The sequence below is a fragment of the Alosa sapidissima genome, chromosome 20 (assembly GCF_018492685.1).
Source record: "Alosa sapidissima isolate fAloSap1 chromosome 20, fAloSap1.pri, whole genome shotgun sequence".
Classification (NCBI taxonomy): domain Eukaryota; kingdom Metazoa; phylum Chordata; class Actinopteri; order Clupeiformes; family Clupeidae; genus Alosa; species Alosa sapidissima.
In genome coordinates, this window is record NC_055976.1 from 17467568 (window position 1) to 17481679 (window position 14112).

The 14112-nt window shown below is 47.4% G+C and overlaps 2 protein-coding genes across 2 annotated transcripts in view; both read right to left on the bottom strand.

Moving 5' to 3' along the window:
- Positions 1-9617, bottom strand: part of strc1 (stereocilin 1) — a 25898-nt gene extending 16281 nt beyond the window's left edge. The window contains exons 1-10 of the mRNA XM_042075075.1: positions 9286-9617; positions 7800-7865; positions 7439-7549; positions 6603-6757; positions 4822-5008; positions 4186-4301; positions 3422-3551; positions 2858-3040; positions 1586-1624; positions 746-916 (exon numbers count right to left, since the gene is read on the bottom strand). Of these exons, the coding sequence (XP_041931009.1) occupies positions 746-916; positions 1586-1624; positions 2858-3040; positions 3422-3551; positions 4186-4301; positions 4822-5008; positions 6603-6757; positions 7439-7549; positions 7800-7865; positions 9286-9573 (1446 nt within the window). The 5' untranslated portion in view covers positions 9574-9617. The remainder of the gene's footprint in view (positions 1-745; positions 917-1585; positions 1625-2857; positions 3041-3421; positions 3552-4185; positions 4302-4821; positions 5009-6602; positions 6758-7438; positions 7550-7799; positions 7866-9285) is intronic.
- On the bottom strand, positions 9603-13716 carry LOC121694996. The gene is made up of 5 exons (XM_042075466.1): positions 13241-13716; positions 12381-13151; positions 12230-12254; positions 9715-12016; positions 9603-9626 (listed from the first exon to the last, which is right to left on the bottom strand). Exons 1-5 carry the CDS (start codon positions 13281-13283, stop codon positions 9603-9605), a joined length of 3165 nt encoding a protein of 1054 aa, XP_041931400.1. The 5' UTR covers positions 13284-13716.
- Between the last annotated feature and the right edge of the window lie 396 nt (positions 13717-14112).

A 14112-nucleotide genomic window follows, 5' to 3' on the forward strand; every position in this document is an offset into this window, starting at 1 on the left:
ATCAAAGGTTTTGGAAGCTAATACTGTAGCTAATTTTAACAAAGTTCAAAGCAGGAATCTAAGGCGCACACACACACACACACACACACACACACACACACACACATACATAAAAACAGACACACACACACATACACACACATACACGCGGTCTTGGCATCAGTGACGGCAGCAGAGACATGGTTAAGCACCCAAACTGGGCAGTGGTGGCGTTATGGGTCAGGGACTCAGGGACTCAGGGACTCGGAGATCCTGTTACAGGGCCGGTGCAGAGGTGTGGAGCTCAGCGAGGTGAGCCAAAGGTGTCAGTGTGCCCAGGGCAGCGTGCCACGCGCGCCCACGGCCAGCTGGCATACACTCACAGGCCCAGTGATGCCCATCTGCGGTGCAGAGGAGAGACGGCGTGACCGGACACACCTGAGTGTGCCAAACACATTCCCATTCCCACCTCTGGGCCAGGGGGCTGCAATACACATTCCCTCAGACAGCAACACACACACATACACACACACTCAGAAACACACACACACACACACACACTCAGAAACACACACACACACACACACACAGAAACACACACACATGCAACACACATACACAACACACACAGAAGCACACACACACACAACACACAGAAGCACACACACACACAGAAGCACACACACACACACACAGGCACACATATACACACACACACACATACACACAGCTACAGAGGGCTTGAGGGCAGGGTGACGTAGCTTACCCATAGTTTGGTGGTGATGGCATTGGCCTGTGGGGGTGTGAGGCCAGGCTGGTGGAGGCTGATGTTGGGCAGAGCAGACAGGAGGCTATCTGACGTGATCCCCCAAAGCGTCTCCACCCGAACCCCACTCACCAGGGAGCCCAGGGACGACAGACGCCCTGGCTCCACCAGCTAACTCCCGGAGGACACAAACAAACAAACAAACAAATAAATAAACATCTATGACTTAGCTAGGTTATGTGACAAATAAGAATGAACGGTTGCAATAAACAGACTGTGTGTGTGTGTGTGTGTGTTCAACAACTTCATTGGCCCTAATGAGGTGTTCATCTCATCCCCACAGTAGCCTGACACTGTGTTTATGGAAATAATGACACAGACAAACTCATACATCTCAGCCAGGGCCCTGGGTCATGCATGTATAGACTGGATAGGACACTGTGTGTGTGTGTGTGTGTGTGTGTGTGTTGTCCTTGATCAACCCCATTAGAGGCTGGGCCCATAGCCAGCTGGCTCCATGGTTCCGGACATGTACACACACACACACAAGCTGTGAAAAGAGATACTACTTCCAGGACTTAGCACTTACTCATAAACAGAAATTCAGTCATATAGTCAGACAGACAGACAGACAGACAGACACAGACACAGACACACACAGACTAATCTGGGAAAACAGACACCACTACCAGAAATAAGCACACAAACACACACTCATGTCAGCGCTGGCACACACGCGCACACACACACACACACACACACAAAGCAGCACCATCACTTAAAACCATAACAAGTCTCTTGAGCTACCAAAGAGCAACACAGAGGCACACACAGACTTACGCTAACAGCGGCCGACAGCTTGTCCACAATCACCCCGGCCTGTGAGGAGAGACAAAGGACAACGCTGATACACACACACACTCGTCTAAATGGACACACACACACTCGTCTGAATGGACGACTCTCTTTACTACTGTGCTGAATGGAAAAAAATGAATACTGTACCTCTGAGTACAGACAAGAAGAAACAGACCACAACTCAGAAGGAGAGAAAAACAGAGTAAGACTGAAAGAAAGAAAGAAAGAAAGAAAGAAAGAAAGAAAGAAAGAAAGGAAGGAAGAAAGAAAGAAAGGGAAACATGGAAAATGCACTAAGAGAATAGACAAAGAATGCAAAACAGATGGAGACAGAAGGAGAGAGAGGGGAAGAGAATAATAAAGAGCTCATTGTTATTGTCTGGAGGAAGCATGTGTAGCAACAGATGCAGAGCAGGACCTCAGACTGAAGACCCTGAAGATGATCACTCATGCACATCCAACCTGAGGGTCCTTAAGATCTACCACCACCCCCACTCACACTCACACACACACACACACACACACACGGTTTGGTTTCTTCTTGCCCTCGTTGCTCTAAGCCCAGTCTAGCACCTGTCCCTGCCGCCCAAGTCCAAACCTCTCCCCATTCCTACAGCCTCCCATATGCTAGTGGGCTCTCAGACCTCTGTTTTCCTCTGCAAAGCTCTTCTATACACACTCTTTTGATCCTGTAAGGGAAATTTGGTCTCTGCATTTATCCCAATCCGTGAATTAGTAAAACACACTCAGCACACAGTGAACACACAGTGAGGTGAAGCACACACTAATCCCGACGCAGCGACCTGCCTGCTACAACGGCGCTCGGGGAGCAGTGAGGGGTTAGGTGGCTTGCTCTAGGGCACTTCAGCCGTTCCTACTGGACGGGGTTCGAACCAGCAACCCTCCGGTTACAAGTCCGAAGCGCTAACCAGTAGGCCACGACGCTGCCCCGTGATACCTTCAAAACCAATACAACCTCATACGAGGCTGTTTTCCTCTGCAAAGCTCTTCTGATCCCTTCAAACCCCATACTGTATAACCTCAGCCGAGGCTGTTTTTCCTCAAATAGTTCTGAGAGCTGATGTTTGCTTTTCTAATTCTGATGATTTTCCCTAAACTCTTGAAGATCATCAAAACGGCAACTTCTAAATTTTAGACACATAAGGTAAGACATAAGAAGCATCACAGTTGTTCATAGGAGTTCAGGTGTGTGTGTGTGTGTGTGTGTGTGTGTGTGCTGAGGTGAGATTGTACCTGTGCAGGTGAGAAAGCGACGGATGCGAGGGAGGGTAAGGCAAAGTTGAGCTTTGATTGGCTGAGTTTGGACAGGAAGTCTGTTCCAAGCTGGGGCAGGAAGTGAGAGAGTTCCACCAGGCTTTCTGCACTGAGGGAGGACGGGGAACTCAGGTCAGACGACGCCAGCACCACACTGGACACCTGAGAGAGTGTGTGTTTGTGTGTGTGTGTGTGTGTGTGTGTGTGGGGGGGGGGGGGTAAGTCATACATTCAGTATTATACGTGTACATATAGTATGTATAGTATACATTCAGTATTATACGTGTACATATAGTATGTATAGTATACATTCACATAACAACACTAATGAAGGAAGGAAAAAAAGAAAAATAAATCAATAGCAAGTAAAATGTCTTTTAAAAATGTTTTTGAACCTATTGTTTTTGGGAGTGGTCTATAATATCTCTAGGTTGCCCTGGGATAGCTGGGAGCGTGTAGTTTCTGATATGGCATGGTGAGTGAAGTGTGTGTGTGTGTGTGTGTGTGTGTGTGTGTGTGTGTGTGTGTGTGTGTGTGCCTCACCATGCTGCTGGGTACTCTGTACCCCTGTGCCACACACTCCCTCACACTCTGCTGGATGGCCATGAAGGCCTCGGTGTGGGCATACTGCAGCAGGCCTGTGGGGTTGGCCAGACACGTCACGTTCCCCAACCTATCACACAGGGCAGGCAAATGTGTCTCCAGACTACAGACAAATGCAATCTTTGAGAGAAATTCTGCTTCTTTGTTTGTTTGTTGGATTGTTTAAGACAAACAAAAAATGACTTACATGATCTGTGCAAATGGGCAAATAAGACATATCAGAAATACAGCTTTAAGTCGTGTAATATTGGCCATCATACCTATTTATGAAGCCTTATACCACTGCGTGGTTAAATTTCCCATTGGCATGGGTTCTTTAGAACGTACAATAACGATGCGGTCAATTTGTGCTCATTATACAATGGCATCAAACGTGATTCAACCAATCATAATTAAGGACCGTAACTATCCAGTTTAGAAGTGCAAACATCACACATTTCTTATAACAAATATAACAAGAAACAAATAAATAATGTGATTGAGAGAAGAGTGGCATTTGAGATGGGATGATTAAGAAGGCATTACACGGATGATTAAGTGTATATGCATTACACGGCATTAGAAGCATGGCTTGAGAAACAGCTGGCATAAGTGGCATGATATTGACAAACATACAGTTATTTTTTTATCTAAACACTGCCCTATGCCAGAGGGTCAAACTGAAGGAGAAATGAGAGAGCGTTCCATTTAAGAAGTTCTCTGACCTCCTGAACTGGTCTGCCGTCAGGTTCCGGAATGTTCCTGTCAGAGTCTGAGCCATGAAATACTGCTGAAGACGAGTGAGTGTGTTCTGCAACAACACATCCAGGCCATCCAACAGCTGAAAACACACACACACACAGTTTGAGTGATGGCTGGCAGGTTTCATACCGGTTTCTCACTATCAATTACATATAAGCATGTTATACACTATGCTGAAGCTATCGGTATGAAAGCTATCCCTCTCTAACCTGCCCAACCTCTAAGTCCTAATGGCTATTTGTCCCTTCTCTAACTGCTCTTCGTGTCTGAGTTTATAACTTCACTGAACGGGGCAGCAAACATTAAATATGCTGTTGTTCTGTGGTCTGTAAACTAGCACATTGTAATACATACATTGTTTCAGTTTTTATAGTTACTCACTGTCCAACATGGCCAACATTATTAAACACACACACACACACACACCTTGAATTTCCCCTGGGGATCAATAAAGTATCTATCTATCTATCTATCTATCTACACACACACACACACACACACACACACACACACACACAAACAGTGTGCGTTTGGGCCCAGGTCTGGCCGGTGGTGGCCGGGTCTGGTTTCGGTGCGAGGTGTCTGAGGAAGGCTGTTACCTGAGCAGGTGAGAGGTGCTGGAAGCGATGGAAGGGCAGGTAGGCTATCAGGTTGCCCGTGTCCCTGATGAGGGAGAGGCCACCGGCTGTCAGATTGGCCGAGCTCATGCTGCAGGCAAACCACCTGCCCAGTGCATACCGCCGCTCCGCAGTCAGAGACGGGACCAGGGAGTTTATGGTCGGCAGACTACAGGGAGAGGAGAGGGGAGGAGGAGAGAGGAGAGGAGAGGAGAGGAGAGGAGAGGAGAGAGATGAGAGGAGTGGAGAAGAGAGGTGAGGAGTAGAGGAGAGGAGAGGATGAGAGGAGAGTTGAGGAAACAGCAAAAGAAAAAGATAGAGACAGAATGAAAAGAACACAAGCACCAAAAGAAAGACAGGTACAGATTGAAAGAGAAAGAGAGGTAGAACAAAACATGGCAGCGAAAGAAATGAAGGGATGGGGTGGAGGAAGAGAAGATTAAGACAGGCAAAGAAAAGAGATGGACAGATGAATGAAAGGCAGATAAATAAAGAGAAGGTTGTATAAAAAAGGACAGATTTAAATAGAGGGAGTAAGAAACGAGAGAGGGGAAGGAGGAGAAAGAAGAGAGAATGATAGAAGGGAGGGAGAAAAGGAGGGAGAGCCAGAAAGAGGGAGAAGAAAAGAAGGGGGGAGAAAATGAGACGGTAAAAACAAAGAGAGGGCAGAAAAAGCTTAGTCATGCTTGTGTGACTGACATCCAAGACCCTCCCTCAGTTAAATAATACAACTCAAGAGTCAAGACCTTCCCTCAATTAAATAATACAACTCAAGACCCTCCTTTAATTAAATAATACAAAGCAAGACCCTCCCTCAATTAAATAATACAAGTTGAGTAATATCATTATTGTTATTCTGAGACTGCACCACTCTGTCATTCAACACACAGTCCAATCCAAAACCATCAGCCTTACTCTGACACCACTTTAGATTAGACCCCAACACTTTTTCAGTCAAGATACAATACACTAACTACTATACAAGTCTGTTGTACATCACACGAGGTGAAATGTTATACTACGTTGTATTTTGGATTGTAATCCAAGACCATCCAGTACTTAGATAAAACCAGACATCACTGTACTTAAGTGAAGAGGATGTTTTAGTAAACACATCCAACAGCTCTCCATACAGCTGAATCTGTTTTTGTATAGAGTTCGGGATTGTGTCGTCATATCCCTAAGAATTGTGGGAATTACAGTAAAGGCTACTGTACAGGTAGACATCCAAAGGGGTAGGCATGACTTATGTCAAATAGGCCTCTTTTTTTCACTACTGACAGGTTCAACATGTAACCACAAATGTTGGCCAACATGGAAAGGATCTCTATGTAAAGCAACTTAATAGGAGTATTTGTACGGGCAGTAGTAAGTTACAGCTTCGTAACATCAGTAGGCACTCAATGTTACACAGCCCACAGAACAGAAGCCAATTTACTTCTATCTATTACTATACTATCTTTAATGGTTTTTACTTTATTTAAGCAACACTGTTGCTTTCTTGTACATCTCGTCGTTGTGAAGAAGCTCACATTTGCTCATCACAGTCCGTTTGTTTTCTTACCTCCTCTTTTCGCTAACTATGTTCCCATTAGTAATCGCTGCATCTTCCTTTAGCGTACTGGTAAAATGGCCGCTCCTACACAAACGTGACATAGTCGCCCGAACTCTATAGAGATGAAGTATCTGACAGGTGTGGGAGAGGTGTGTCTTACAGGGATTGCTGTGCAGACACACACACACAGAGTCCAGGCGTGTCTTACATGTAAGGGTTGCTGTGCAGGGCGGGCAGGGCCTGGATGTCTGCGGGGGAGGCCATGGCGATGAGAGGGCTCAGTTCTCTGAAGAGGCTGGCATCCTGGGCCAGGTGTGTGTGGAAAAACACAGACACCATGGTCTGCAGGTACTCTTCCGACAGCTAAAACACACACACCACACACGCACGCATGCACACACACACTTACTTCACTGCTTTTATAGCTCAAATAAACAAGGTCCTGACAATCAGTTATGATTCCTCAAATTTAAATCAATCAAATCAGTATAAGTTAGGACAACACTACATAGGGATAACACATAGCAAAGCTGCCGTGGATAAAATCATCTGCTAAACTAAAGGCACATAGGACAGTGCAGACCTCTGTCCCTAACTTTTGTTATTACCTGGATATTAAAGAAAATTAGACACAGACAAAATAGAAATGTCCATTTCTGAATCCTGCTGCCAAACAAACAAACAAACAAGACAGAAACCAACAGTGGTGGTTAAATCCACTAAAGATAAAAGAAAAAAGTATCTTGGCCGTTGTTTGCTTTGTGAGATTTTAACGATGACCAACTTGGCCTGTGTCACTTGGCTTGTGTCACCTGGCCTGTGTTTAGAAGTGTGGAAAGATCAGGGCTTAATCGGGTAAGAATCCATTCCGGCGTCCAAAGCAATGGGGATTAGTGAGATTCAAACTACATCACTCTACACCATCTCTCATCTCATTCCTGTGTGTGGGGAAGGTATGTGTGTGCGTGAGAGAGAGAGAGAGAGTGAGAGTGTGTGTGTGTGTGTGTGTGTGTGTGTGTGTGTGTGTGTACAGCCGTCTCTCACGTGTAGCGTGGCCCGGTTCCTGCTGAAGTACTCCAGGATTAGCCGGATGGTGGTGGTGTCGACAGCACTGAGGACTGTCTGCAGTTTGTCCAGAGGGATGTGGAAATACTCCTGCAGACCACACAGGGTAAGGGAACTTTACAAATCCAAACTTCATATTACTTCAGTTAATTGTTCATCTACCCAGGAGCTCCACAGCTGATGCTCTGCTGCAGGCCACATCCCTGGTCAAATGCTCTTCCTGTTCTCACTGAGTTACACATTTTTAATATGTCTTTTAATTCTTCTACATTGTGTCTTTAATTTTGTTTTATTATATTATGCACTTTACTTTTTAAACTCGACATGACTGGAATCTCACCTTGATGAGGGAGAAGGTGTCACTGGTCACGACTCTTCCTTGTTGCATCAGGTTCGTCAGCACTTTCTGAGGAAGAAAGAAAGAAAGACAGACAGAAAGAAAAAAGAAAGAAAGAAAAGAAGATAAAGTCCGACTCACAGAGGTAAAGAGGCAACAAGGAAACAGTGTGACAGGCGATATTTAAACCTATTGATCGTCACCACACACACACACACACAGACACATTCACAACAGGCACAAAAGACAGATCAACCTAACAAAGAGGACAACCACAATAAACACGAGGTGTGAATGGCAGTGTGTGAGAACACACACCAAATCAAATGACACTCAGTAAATATTGCATGCGGGGGAAGAGATTTTGAATGTCCAATATCGGTAACAGGGCTGTCACTTGACACGGCCCCAGACCTCATGTCAATTACACAACAATTGTGGTCTTGGTAACGGATACGGTCAGTTAATTACCCCGATATAATGACGTCTGACATTTTGACACGTTAGTCATAAACATTTTCTGTTGATCTCTATCATCCTCATTGTAGTTTTACTACACAGCACACCGAAGCCACACACACACACACACAATTATAAAAGCTCAACCGAAACACAAAATGTCAGGTTAGGTCAAGGACAGAGACCCCATCAATAGTGAGTTGTCTTGGTAATTAGAGCGCATTAAGCATTTCCCTTCTTCATTACATGGTCAATCCCACAACTACAACCATTTGATTGGTAATATATAAAATGTTTCCACATATCACATGTCACAAAATATGAAATGCCCAAAATATCCCATGTGATATACCATTACCTAATGTGCACACTTTAGGTTTCTATTTTGCTTAACACTTCAGTCCAAAATGGATGCAAACACCACATCTCACATCTTGTTTTGTGCACATGCCAAATATATTTAGTTTGCGGACATGTAAGTAAGTAAGTAACGCTGAATATATTTAGTTTGCTTTCATGTAAGTAAGTAACACCGAAAATATTCAAGTTTAAGAAGCTGCAATCAGATTTACACAAGATCAGATTACATAAACCGATTGACAAAATAGTTGGCGATTAATTTAATAGTTAATAATTAATTGTTGCTGCCTTAATCACATGTATGCCCAAAGTATCACGTGAGGAGTAAATACGGTACACCATTATCCAGTGTGCATACTTTATGTTTCTATTTTTAAGCATCACGTGAGGAGTAAATACACCATTATCCAGTGTGCACACTTTATGTTTCTGTTTTTAAGTATCACGTGAGGAGGAAATACACCATTATCTAGTGTGCACACTGTATGATTCTATTTTGCTCATTTACACTTTGGTCCATCGTGTACAGCTTAGCCTGTGGTTGGATATGCGTGCCTCTTTTCACTTTCACTGTATGTAACTTTTATGAAATTGGTATGAACTATCATTTTTAATAACTAACGATTTAATATTTTAAATCTTCCCCTAAACATTCTCAAAAGCGGCTCACCCCGAAACACTGGAGCAGAATCCTCTTGTTGTCGAAGTTGCTCTCCTTCTCCATGTAGCGCTGCACCGACTTCAGCACGCTGAGCCGGATGTTCTCCGTCACCTGGACGCTGGTCATCTGGCTCTCCTCCAGTGCCACCAGCAGCACCACAGACAGGCTGGTGGCCTGGCCCAGCGCCGAGGCCACGCTCTGGGTGAGCAGGCGGTCCACGTGCGGCTGCAGCTCCGCCATGCCGCAACGCACCAGCATCTGCAGAGCCTGCAGCTTGCTGGCCCCCGGGTGGCACATCGCGTCAAAGTCCGTGCTGCACGACCAGTTCAGACGCTGCACCACCTCCCGCACTGGGCAGGGGTGGGTTGGGGAGGGGGGCAGAGTGGGGGAGGGGGAGGAGGGGGTTTTGGTGGTGGTGGTGGTTGCTGTGGTAGTTGCGGTGGTGATGTTGGTGGGGGAGGAGGGGGTGGTTGCTGTGGTAGTTGCGGTGGTGATGTTGGTGGGGGAGGAGGGGTTTTTGGTGGTGGTTGCTGTGGTAGTTGCGGTGGTGGTGTTGGTGGGGGAGGAGGGGGTTTTGGTGGTGGTTGCTGTGGTAGTTGCGGTGGTGGTGGTGGTGGGGGAGGAGGGGGTTTTGGTGGTGGTTGCTGTGGTAGTTGCAGTGGTGATGTTGGTGGGGGAGGAGGGGGTTTTGGTGGTGGTTGCTGTGGTAGTTGCGGTGGTGATGTTGGTGGGGGTGGAGGGGGTTTTGGTGGTGGTTGCTGTGGTAGTTGTGGTGGTGATGTTGGTGGGGGAGGAGGGGGTTTTGGTGGTGGTGGTGGTTGCTGTGGTAGTTGCGGTGGTGATGTTGGTGGGGGAGGAGGGGGTTTTGGTGGTGGTGGTGGTTGCTGTGGTAGTTGCAGTGGTGATGTTGGTGGTGGTGGTGGTGGTGGGGGAGGAGGGGGTTTTGGTGGTGGTGGTGGTTGCTGTGGTAGTTGCAGTGGTGGTGGTGGTGGTGTAATTGGCATAGGTGGCGCACAGGGTGCCCACCCACGCACTGGAACTCTCCTGACTGAGGAGGGAGAGAACGGGTCGGTTTGAGCAGACAGACGCCACGAAGTTGACCTGGTCGTAGTCCCAGCAGAAAGCCAGGAAGAAGGGGTCGGGCAGCACCACCGTCCAGCTGGCGTACTGGCAGTGCCGCGCCGGGTCGACGGCCGCGCTGTGGTTGGCACAATGCTGGAGCAGCCAGGTATTGTCCAGATTGGCTAAGAGGTTCTGCAGGACCACCTGGTCAGCGCAGACGTTCCGCGTGAAGTTCTCCGGGTCCTGGTCGGCGCAGAGAGCCAGGTCGGTCATATCGACAATGATGGCGTGTTTCCAGTCGGAGTAGCGACACGTCTGGGCGACAACGTCGACCCGCTCCTTCACGTCGACGCACACAGACGTGAGCCACTCGTTGAGCGGGTCGAGGGTCAGGTGCTCAAACAGGTCCAGGTTGCAGCAGACGTTCTTCTGGAAACCCAGCGGGTCCATCTGCCAACACAGGCCCACCACAGACGGGTCGATGGGGATGTGGTCCCACTGGGTGTAGTTGCACCACTGCAGGATGTCGATCTGCGGATCTGTGGGCGGCATCGGCGGGGGCGGCATCGGCGGGGGCGCAGTGTCGCAGAAGTCCCTCACCCACCTGTAGACAGCGTCTTTCAGCAGCTCGGCGAGAAAGGTGGCGTTGCCGCACACGCGCAGCCGGAAGACGAGCTCGTCATTCTGAATGCAGACGGAGAGCTTTTCGGCGGTGACCTGGGCCTCGACGTCCCACTGCCCGTACTGGCACGCCTCGGCCACCAGGGACACCAGGTCCACCTCCTCCGGCTGCTGTGTGCAGTTGGGCCTCAGCCAGGTGTTCTCTGGGTTGGAGAAGATCAGATTGAAGAAGTCCAGGCTGAAACCGCACAGCAGGGCCTTGAACTGGTCGTGCTCGAAGGTCCAGCAGAGGGTCACCATGGCCGGCTGGACGCTCTCGGGACCCCAGGTGTCGTAGGCGCAGTGTCGGCTGACCATGAAGTCCCGCGAGTTGTTGAAGCAGTAGCGCCACAGCCAGGTGTTTGTGGCGTCGGCCAGGAGGACGCTAAACACCTGGACGTTGTTGCAGACGCGCGGCACAAACTCCTCCTGGAAGTTCTCGGCGCACAGGGACACCACGCTCGGGTCCACAGCGCCAGATGCGGTCCAGTTCTCGTACACGCACAAGAGCTCTTTGAGACTGCGGTAGGACCGGGCCACGCGCCGGAGTGTGGTGGTGGTGGTGGTGGTGGTGCTGCTGGAGGAGGAGGAGGAGGAGGAAGAGGAGGACTCCTCCTGCGTCCCCAGCGTGTCTTCTGGGCTCAGGGCCTGCTGGCTGCAGGCGGCTTCATCCAGGAAGGGATCCAGCAGGGTGCGGACGATGTGGCAGCTGTTCCTCCACACCTGCCTGACCTGCTGGGGGGAGAGCCAGCTCAGTGCCCTGCAGAGGGATGACAGCGTGGAGGGGGGCGTCTGCGGCAGCTCCGCACACAGCGTAGCGTTCAAGGGGGCCAGCTTGGTGCGCTCACAGCTCAGGAGGGGCTCGGAGGCATTCGCGTTGGCGGGCGCGCTGCGGCTGACCTGCTGTGGGCCCAGCTCGCACTCCGCTCCTGGGTAGCCACACAGCGGGAGCTCAGGGGCAAAGAGCATGTCCAGGAGGGACTCCCCGAAAGACCAGTTCAGATTGTGCATCATACCCCTGAGGAGAACACATTAGGGAACACTTAGTTTACAGTCTCTCAGTTTACACACTATAGTAAACACTTCCATGCTGTAAAAAAATAATAATAATTTTATACATGTTGTATAAACTGTAATACATATTAATTTATAAGACCGCAAATATTCGGCTGTTATACAAATTGCAGGCTGTAGCAAGACAAAAGAAAAATTATTTATGTTTTTAGCTTACCACATCAGGAGCTGTTTTAAATCACCTATGTACAGAGAAGATAAAAGTTACTTAGATACAACTGTCATCTGATTTATACAACAAATGAACACTGGCTATAATGATTATTTCTTAAATTATATATTCTGATAATATAATATGAAAAAAGCACCTTGGTGACACTGCACTCTTTGGTCCAAGGCCGGGATTTCGATACCCAGTTGCAAAGCAATTTTTATAAAATCCATCGGTGTTTGTAGAAACGTCACCATGAAGCCAGAGACATAAGAAACTATAGATGGTATGGTCAGATCAATTAACTTGTTCCATGACGAAATAAAGTTATTAGTTGCATTTAAGGGAATATTGAGCAAAGCAGTGACCAGCATGTCCTCAAATGCATTAATCTGATTGAGTGTAGCGTCTTCGACTTGAAGGTACGATGAAAAAAAGCTGGTACTTGAAATGGATTTCGATAGTGGACACGTTTGACTTCGAGCTGAAGCCACGAACGAGCGCAGTGGTCCCTGTGACGCACTGATTACTATCCGTGTCAATTCGGCCTCAAGGCCGCAGTCTGTTCTCTCAGATAAGATACATACCAGACTACCAGGTAACTCGTTCAGGAATCTTTCTCTCAGAAGAGGTTGCGAGATGGCAAAAATGTTACTTAAGATATCGAAATAGATGCTGTAGCTACTTTGCCCAGGCGCGGAGCGCGCGTCACCGGTCCCGGTGGTTTCGGCTTTGAATAAATCGGAGGGTACTCCTCTTGCAGTGTATTCTTGATCACCATTTCCACCGGATAAATCAAGCATTTCCTTTAGTAAATTTCCTAGAGTCTCTTCAAACTGTTTATCACTTTCTGACCGTGTGTCCACTTTTCTTTTTATGGTGCGTGTTCCTGAGTTTGAGCGGCGCATGTCATCACAGCGCACGACCCCTACAAATGAAAACAAAATCAAATAAATAAACTTTACATCTTAAGTTAAAGAATGTTTATTAAAACTAAATACAGAACGAAACGCTTACCTAAGATGCATAAGGTGACGACTGTCAAATTACTCAGGCGCATCTTGCCAGTTGGAAACCCCCGACACTGCTAAATTCTCGGTGGTTGTCCAGAAGAGTACAACACTTTCAAAATATCCGGATAAGCTGAATTTTTAACACTATGCTTTCCAAACATGCTTTGCAGGAAATGTGTAGTTACTTCAGTAAAAAACAATACTGAATACATAGATACCCTTTACTCCATTCTTTGGAACCTGCTAATAGTGGCTTACCTGCAGAGCCACCAATCAAATGGACTTCTCGTGCCCATTGAAGAGATGGGTGACTGCTCTTACACCAAAAGGTGGACATTTCCACCGCCCTGTCGTATCTATCACGGCTCCCGTGTCCGCTTGACACTCTACCCTGGGAGAAGACCTAATTAAAGGACAACACTAGAAACGAGGTGCGAAGGATTGGCTGTGAACTACAACGAACGGATTTCTACCCTAAGGTGGCCGGGCGACGGAATGAAAATTTAATACTGTGTTGACCGTCGGCACTCCAAACGTTGCTGGTAACTGACACCTGCTTCTAGTCAACCAATGATATTTGAGGAGGTTGAACAAATAGGGCGGAAAAGAGCATATTCTTGCAAGAACTAAAGCGAAGGTCCACATCTGGCAAAGATGATTGAGGCGCTATGTGCTAAGGCAAACACTAGACACGTTTACGCACCTAGATTCGTGTATGGAGACGCAGACGACCATTGGTCCATTTGTGTTATGCAGTGGAGTTATACTTCAATGTGAATAATATTCGTAAACAAACAATCCTCCTGACAAAACCAGTTCATTCTTAATTAGGCCTTTTTATGTGTTCAACATTGTACAGAACATGCACTACTTCCA